At 59.4% G+C, this 7,980-nt stretch overlaps 1 protein-coding gene across 1 annotated transcript; it reads right to left on the bottom strand.

The window, feature by feature from the left end:
• Nucleotides 1-2,993: 2,993 nt before the first annotated feature.
• On the bottom strand, nt 2,994-7,324 carry LY6L (lymphocyte antigen 6 family member L). Its single transcript, XM_042973094.1, has 3 exons — nt 7,230-7,324; nt 7,016-7,132; nt 2,994-5,554 (listed from the first exon to the last, which is right to left on the bottom strand). Exons 1-3 carry the CDS (start codon nt 7,300-7,302, stop codon nt 5,337-5,339), a joined length of 408 nt encoding a protein of 135 aa, XP_042829028.1. The 5' UTR covers nt 7,303-7,324; the 3' UTR covers nt 2,994-5,336.
• Nucleotides 7,325-7,980: the final 656 nt, after the last annotated feature.

Raw genomic sequence — 7,980 nt, 5'->3', positions numbered from 1 at the left:
AGGCCGCCCTGGACGCCCTGCACACGACCTCATGCGGCACCCCCTCCCTGGTACCGTCTCATCGGAATTTCGGTCGCAGGTGAAGGCAGACATCTTTTCTTAAGTTTAAGTGGTATTTCATATCATTTTTGTTACATTTTTTTCATATTTTTCTCATATTTGCTATCAGGCTTTTCTCCTTTCCTCAATATAGCCCCGGGGGTGAACATTTTTTTTTTTAATGTTTTTTTATTTTTGAGAGAGTGAGAGACAGAGCGTGAGTGGGGGACGGGAAGAGAGGGAGGGAGACACAGAATCCGAAGCAGGCTCCAGGCTCTGAACTATCAGCACGGAGCCCAACGTGGGGCTTAAACCCATGAGCTGCAAGATCATGACCTGAGCCGAAGTCAGATGCTTAACCGACTAAGCCACCAAGGCGCCCCAATCTATCTTTATTTTTAATGTTTATTTATTTATTTTGAGAGAGAGAGAGAGACAGAGGGACAGAGAGAGCACAAGCAGGGGGAGGGGCAGAGAGAGAGGGAGAGAGAATCCCAAGCAGGCCCCAAGCAGTCAGCTCGGAGCCCGACTTGGGGCTCGATCCCACAAACCGTGAGGTCATGACCAGAGCCAAGATTGAGAATTGGCCACTTAACCGACTGAGCCCCCCAGGGTCATCTCACATATCTTTTTATTTCTTATATTTGGATCTTGATTAATACTAAAGAAGACTTTCTCTGCACCCAGGTTTGAAAGATATTCACATCCCAGAGTCTTGAGGTTTTTGTTTGTTTTTAGTGTGGTTTAACGTCTGGTAGCACTAATTCCCCCACAACTCTGCTTTTTCCCAGAGTATTTTTAGCTGATCTTAAGAATGTTGTTGTTTATGTGCGTTTCAACTCATCTCATTCAAGAAGAAAACCAGAAATTTTTATGGAAATCACATTAAATTAAAAAATCTATAGGTTACAGAGAGCTGACATTTTCATGCTATTCTGAGTCCTCATATCCAGGAGCAAGGAGCCTCTTCACAGTTGTTCGGGGTCACTGGGCTGCCTCTCGGAAGGGTGTGAAACTTAGATTTCTTGTAGATTTTGTACATTTAGCGTCAGGTTTATTTTCAAGTATAAGCTTTCTTGCCCCCACCGTAGAGGAGGTTTTCTCTCCTGCTACGCCCTCAAGTTGGGTCTTGCTTGTATATAAAAAGGCTCTTGGTTTTCATTCTAATGTTTTAGCAGGCAGTGGACCTCATTTTAATTTTATATTCTGCTGCCTTCTTGAACGATTTATTTATTTATTTATTTTACATTTATTTACTTTTGAGAGACAGAGTGAGACAAAGTGAGAGTGGGGGAGGGGCAGAGAGAGAGGGAGGCACAGGATCGGAAGCAGGCTCCAGGCTCTAAGCTGTCAGCACAGAGCCTGACGCGGGGCTCGAACCCACAGACTGTGAGATCATGACCTGAGCTGAAGTTGGACGCTGAACCGACCGAGCCACCCAGGCGCCCCTTGAACGATTTTATTGACACACACACACACACACACACACACACACGGCACGTCCTGGCATGATACGTTTGCAAAGATCTCACCGCTGCACCCACACAAAAATGCCATTTCCTCTTCTGTGCCAGCAGCTGTCAGTGCTGTGCTTGTGTGTGAAGGAAACTTTGAAATGTCAGTAAACTGTGCTTTCACCAGGAAACACTCCGTTTCCCCTAAATGTTCAGCCTTATTCCACGGAGGTGTGCAATGAACCTCTCCCGTTCAGCCAACTTCGTTGAAGTGTGATTTACGTATGGTAGAGTCACCCTTTCCAAGGGGACAGTTGGGTGAGTTCCCACGAGGTTCTGCGCCACGTGACCGCCGTCACGCTCAAGATCAGGGCGCTTGCCCCGCCAGTCGGTGGCGCCCCCCCCAGTGCAGAGCCCCCCCCACCTCCCCGTGCCCCGCGGCCCCTCTCCCCATGTCCTCCTTCTTTCTCCCTTCCAAGCCTGCTCGTCACCACGTTGTCACTCTGTGGCTTTCGTGGGTCTTCTCTGTCATTTTGGTGTCCCATGTGGCAAATTCACACTTGTGTGTGACTTGTCGCTCTTTCCCCGGGCACTGGATCACACACACGGCTTGTGGGTCTCAGCCCCGTCCCTCCTGCGAGTTTTCAGTCCACCCGCGTTCCTCAAAGTGCCGATTCCATTTTAAAACAAAAAGTCTGGGGGCGCCCGGGGGGCTCAGTTGGTTGGGCATCTGACTTCGGCTCGGGTCATGATCTCACAGTGTGTGGGTTCGAGCCCCGCGTCAGGCTCCGTGCTGACAGCTCGGCGCCTGGAACCTGCTTCGGATTCTGTGTCTCCCTCTCCCTCTGCCCCTCCCCCCCTTAAAAGTAAATAAACATTAACGAAAATATTAAAACAAAAAGTCTGTACTGATTTTATTACTGCTGAGTTCAGGGAATGAAAGAACCACTATAATTTCTTCCTTCAGCAGATGAGCTAATGGAAGTACGATAATTTCATTGCCAAATATTTGGGATGTTCAAGTTCATCTTGTTGTGGCCATTTAATTTACAGGGAGACGTGGTCAGAGAACATGGCCCCGGGGATAATTTATTGTTAAATGGCAAAATCTGGGCATTGAAGACAAAGTGAGGGCCCCGGTGGCTGTGCCCCGGGGTCACTGGTGTACCAGGGACCAGAGCCCGCGGGAGACGCTGGGAGTGTGGTTTCTCTTGCGCGTGAAGTTAGCATGTGACCGAATGCACAGATCCGTCCAGCAGGCATGGCGGCCTTGCAGTACAGATGTTTGGGTCTACTTTCCAGGGCCAAGGGGGTGACAGTGACACTGGGACCCCCCACGGCCGGCTCTTCCGTTCAAGGTCTGCAGCCCACGCACCGCCCTCGCCTGCTCTCCAAGTGCCTCCTGAGAGCCCTTCCTCACGCAGGGCGTCTGGGCAGAGACACCTGAGCTCCATCGGGGCGGTCAAGTCCCACCATGGGACAGGGATTCCCCTGGTCAAGCCCAGCACACAGAGCCAATGACCCGCATCAAAGAGAGAGACCAAGAACATTGAATCACCATATCGGTTTTATAGCTAAAGAGCTAAGGTAGTGCCAGATAGGAGAATCAGAAACTCAAGTGTTTATGAAGGAGGCGGGTAGAAGAAAGGGAAGGCAGGGCGTGACGCAGACTGGAGATGAGCCCCCAGTGGGCACAGATACGCCACCAGGAGGCTGGGGAGGCTTGTATCAGGACCTGAGTTTTCCAGCACTGAGTATAAAAGAGAACCCAATCCCCAAAGAATCAACAATAAAACTCCTGGGACTAATAAGTGAGTATAGCAACGCCCACGGACAGTGCGGCCTTCCTACTGCACAACAGGGGTCCCGTGTGGCTTGGCGTCCAGGAGGGCTGGGGACAGTCACACGGCACTGGGGACTTGGGAAGCTGAGTGGCTGGGTCCAACACAGAGGCCCCGCTGCAGGCCCTGGCCCCATCTCACTGGCCTCGCTGAGCCTCTGATGGCACTCGTGGGGTTTCCTGACTGGTCACTCTCTCTTCATGGGTGCATTTTCCCATTTATTCAGCAAAGCTTCTCATTTCCAGCTGAGGGGCTGCAATCCTTGGTCCTCTGTCCAGAGGAGGGACCAGGGTCCCCAGTTCCGAAGGGTCTTATCTTTGTGGCGAGGGAAGCAGAGGGGCTGGAACGGTGGGCGTGTGGACAGGGCACAGTGGCTCCTGCCCCGGTTCACACACACGTATTTCCTAGGTAAACGCCACTCGAAGGAAGACCTTGACCCCTGCGCCAGCAGTCGAGTCCCCTCTGCCCTGGCTTGCCGGCCCCAGGCTCAGGGAACCAGAGACTCCTGGTGCCCCAACGAGCCCTGCGTGGGGTGGCGACAGGCCTGCCCGGACGGCCTCGGGGACCGGCGAGGTTAAATTCAGCACGAAAACTCACAAGCATAGCGCAGGGAAGGTCTTGCCCCGGGCCCTGTCCCTGTCCCAGATCTCACCTGAGATCTTGTCTTACCTCCAGTGGCCTCCTAGCACAGCAGTGAGCCACAACCCAGGGTTGTCCCCACCCTGCAAAGGCCGTGGGCACAAGTCCACTTGAGTCCATGGGAAAAATGACAAGTAGTTGGGGACTGGGGGCAGGTGCGCCACGGAAGGCAGGCTGGTGTGCAGACCCTGCTGGGGGGGTGTGAGGACAGGGGGGGCTGGTTGGAGGAGCACTAGGGGGTGGGGGGCGCCCAGGATGTTGCCACCTGTTGATGCTAGCCCCGCCCACAGACTCTCCTGCTCCCCGTCCCACCTGGGGCCCCCACTCCCTGCCCCGTCCTCCAGGACGTGTCCCCGGGTGTCCCGTGGGTGCCCCAGCTTGGCCTGGACAGCCCTGAGCTTGTCACCATTTCCACTTGTCCCAACCTCCTCCTCACCTGTGCCCTTGCCTGGGCAACCCTCCCCCCGCAGGCCAGGCAGGGGCTGTCCCTTCCGCCAGCCCTCACTCTCTCCAACCCAGCTGCCCTCCAAACGCGGGTTTTGTCCACCCCACTCCCCAGCCGTCCCCTCCTGGCGTCTCTGCATCCGAGTTCCTTACATGAGCACCACCCACACGCCCCAGACCCTGACCGACCCTCCGGTCTCTCCCCCACGTCCACGCAGCGGCCTGCCGGCCCTCCGGAGCCCATGACTCCGATAAGCAACCCAGTGGGTTGCAACCCAGTGCTGGGCCCAGGACCCGGGGGCCGTCCCCATGCTCGGTCGGCCCAGCTGGATGGTTTTGTCCAGACGGTGCACAGCCACGGGGGTCTGTAGAGAGGTGGGCTGGAGGGACGTGGTCCGGGCACGGCAGGTGGAGGTGGCTGAAGGCACAGGAGCGCCGAGAGGTCAGGCAGTGAGTTCACTGTCTCCAGAAGCAGTGGTGGTGGTGGTCTCAATGCCCCCGCGTGGGCACCCATAGCACTTACGGATGGAGGGGGCGGGGCCGGGGGGGGGGGTCTGGCCACTTCAGAGCCAAAATCAGGGTCGCAGCCGCCCTCTGGCCTTGGCCAGGCCCTTCTTGCCCCTGCAGGGCCCTGGACAGTGTGTTCGGGGCTTGAAACGTTACACAGGGAGCGGCTACCCCGAGCTGGGACACGCCCACCATCCCCCAGGCAAGGCAGGACTGCTAACTCCTGGCTGTCTGAGCACAGGGCTCCCCCAGGGATGGGAGAGGTGGCCAGGTCCAGGTTGGAGGCAGCGGTACCCTTCCCGCTACCTCAGAGGGGGAGGGTCCCCCCGCCAGTGTCTTGAAAGGGACGGAGGCAGGGCAGAGGCGGGGGTCGGGAGGGTGCAGTGGGTCTGCGGGGCCAAGAGGAAGGTGCTCACAGCAGGGCCCAGAGGAGGCCGAGGGCTGCCCCAAGCAGGAACCCCCCTCGAAGGGCCGAGCGGGTGGCGGAGGCCCCGTTGCAGAGATATCCAGAACAGCACTGCCTGACGATCTTGCCAAACGCCATAGATCCCAACATCCACTCGTACTTCATGTTGGTGTTGGGACATCTGGGAGCACAGCGCTTGCTGAGTTGGACCATCACCCTTGATCCTGCGAGAGAGGAGACAGCAGGTGGCCACCAGCCCAGGGGAGGTGGGCAGGCGGGGGAGGGGCGCTTTCCACGTGAGCCGCAAAAGCCCAGACTCAACCTGAGAATCAGAGAATCCTGACCCCGCAAGGCCTACCGGACCTCCCAGGCCCCAGGCCTGCAGGACAGTGGCCCCCACGGTCATCCTCGAGGTCACAACAAAATTGGGGTTCAGGACTGCTGGCCCCGGTGGGGGCTTTTCCCCGCCGCGCCCCATGGCCCGGACCGCCCTGGCCAGCCCAGGAGCCTGCGAGTCCTGGGGATGTGGGTTGAAGCAGGGATGACAGACTGGACTCGGCTGTCCCCCTGCTGCGCTCAGGCCGGGCGTGGCCCCGTCTCCCACTGTTCCTGTCAAGATGTGGCACAAGCCTCTGAAGGCAACGTGGGGAGAAAGGAGAACACGCAGAGCAGCCCAAACTGTGGAAGAGAAGGCCGCCCACCTTTCTCGGGTGGCGTTACGTTATGGCGTGCAGATTGTCGTGTTGAATTCTATCAGCTTGTGTGATGTGAGAACCGGTTACGTTATGTCAGGGCCGGCCCGGGGCTACGCAAAGGCTCCGGGCTGGCGCTTGCTGTGGGGTCCCTGGCCGCGGGCAAGAGGCCGGCCTCCTCCTCTCCTGGAGCCCCCCCGGCGCCCCCTCCCCAGCGCTCGGCGTGGAGACCCCGAGGCAGCCCGGGCCGATGGCTCCCTCCAGCAGGGAGGGCCACCGTTACACGTCACGGCCACACACGGGGCCTTCAGGCCACAAACCGACACGGAATCCCGGGTGCCCGGGTGCGAACAAAAGAGCAAACCGGGGGAAGAGGCGTGAACCACATGGCCTTAGAGCACCACAGCCGTCAACGTGCTTATCCCCCCCCCCCCCTCCGTCCTCCGGAGAAGCAAGGCCTGGACGGGGAGGGGCGCTGGCAGGTCCCCAGGGGCCTGGAACCATCCGGCCAGAATCAGCAAGCCCGGCGGCGCTGTGGGGAGAGTGTTGGGGTCTCTCCACATCCCGCTCTCCGGATATTTTTGGAACTTGATAAAAGAGTGTTTCTAGTGGTCTGCTCTGTGACGTCTCATGTGGTTCCTGTTCCACATTACAATCTCCTCCAAGGCTTGTTCTGAAAAGTCCTATCACTTGAGGCCCACAGCAGCCGCTGCGGAGGGGGTGGAGGCCTGGTGGGCAGCCTGGCCAGCGCCCCTCCGGGCTCGCCCTCCCCTGCCCAGCCATCCCTCTGGTCACACCCGATCTTCCGCCCTGAGGACAGTTCCTGGGGGGTGGGGGGCGGGGGCACGGAACACCTGGTACTTCGGAAAGAGGAGAAAAATTCAGGATCTGCGCCCACTCCCCCTGGAGTCCGGCGGCAGGAGAGGGCAGGGGGTGGTGGGGCCGGCCGGTGTCGGGACGCCCCGCCCCTTCCCTGCGAGCTCAGGGACGTACTCTTGGTCAGGACCACCGCGCTGGACACGCAGACCCGGTCGGCGGGGTAGCACTGGGTGGGCGCGCACAGCTCCTCCCTGGTGACTTTGAAACACTGGTAGCAGCTCAGGTTCAGGCCTGCAGGGCGGCGGGGTGGGGGGGGGGGTCGCGGTGGGGAGGCCAGTCCACCCGCGCGAGCCCCGCCCCCTCCCCCCCCCCCCGCGGTCCCCCCTACCTGGCTGTTTCTTGCCGCTCGCAAACTCCACACACACCAGCAGAGCCCACAGGACTGGCCCCAGTCCCCCCATCGCGCCAGAGGCCGAGCCTGAGGGTGGGGAGGAGCAGGGGAGGGACGTCCCAACCCCCCAGCCCCACACTGGCCTCCCCTCCCCCCTCCCCCCTCCCTGGACCCTCCCCAGGCTCTGGGGTCTGATTCTCCCGGTGGCTTCTCTCAGCACCCACTCCCTGCACTGCTCACACCTGCTGCAGAGCCGGCCTTTGAGGAGGGTCAGCCCTGGGAGGGCCCCGGGGCACTTGCCAGCCCCTCTTCTGCAGCTCCTGCCCTGGGGAGGGCTTCCCCCGGTCCCTGAGGACGGCAGCCACCAGCCACCTCAGCTGCTGGGCAGAAGGAGGGCCCCCTTGTCCCCTGAGGGTCCATCCCCTGGGTGGGCCAGCCCCCGCGTCTGCTGTCCTTCCTTCTCGCTGTAACAGACCCGTGGGGAGCAGGGCCCTGTTCTCACCACGGGGCCACGGACAGATTGGGGCCCTGCCTCCAGGGCCCTTCCCTCAGGCCTCAAAGGTGGAAGCTGGGGGCAAGGGAGGGAAGCGGGGGAGGAGGGACCGTTGGCCGGAGAACAGAGGAAGTGAGGGCCCTCCCGCAGGGGAGAGCCTGAGAGCCAGGCGAGGAGCCAGAACCCAAGAATCCGGGGAGGAGAAGGGGGAGGGGGAGGAGGGAGAGGTGATCGGGTACAAATCTTTAATCTTTT

The sequence above is a fragment of the Panthera tigris genome, chromosome F2 (assembly GCF_018350195.1).
Source record: "Panthera tigris isolate Pti1 chromosome F2, P.tigris_Pti1_mat1.1, whole genome shotgun sequence".
Classification (NCBI taxonomy): domain Eukaryota; kingdom Metazoa; phylum Chordata; class Mammalia; order Carnivora; family Felidae; genus Panthera; species Panthera tigris.
The sequence above is the reverse complement of the archived record's forward strand: the minus strand, read 5'-3'. Positions and strand labels throughout refer to the sequence as shown.

Bases quoted from the DNA above. Each gene is read 5' to 3' on its own strand.
- LY6L (XM_042973094.1), bottom strand. From the start codon at position 7,302: ATGGGGGGACTGGGGCCAGTCCTGTGGGCTCTGCTGGTGTGTGTGGAG. The intron at 7,133-7,229 runs GTAGGGGGGACC...GCCGCCCTGCAG, and splicing joins GAGCGGCAAGAAACAGCCAG to GCCTGAACCTGAGCTGCTAC. The intron at 5,555-7,015 runs GTACGTCCCTGA...CCTCTCTCGCAG, and splicing joins CGCGGTGGTCCTGACCAAGA to GATCAAGGGTGATGGTCCAA.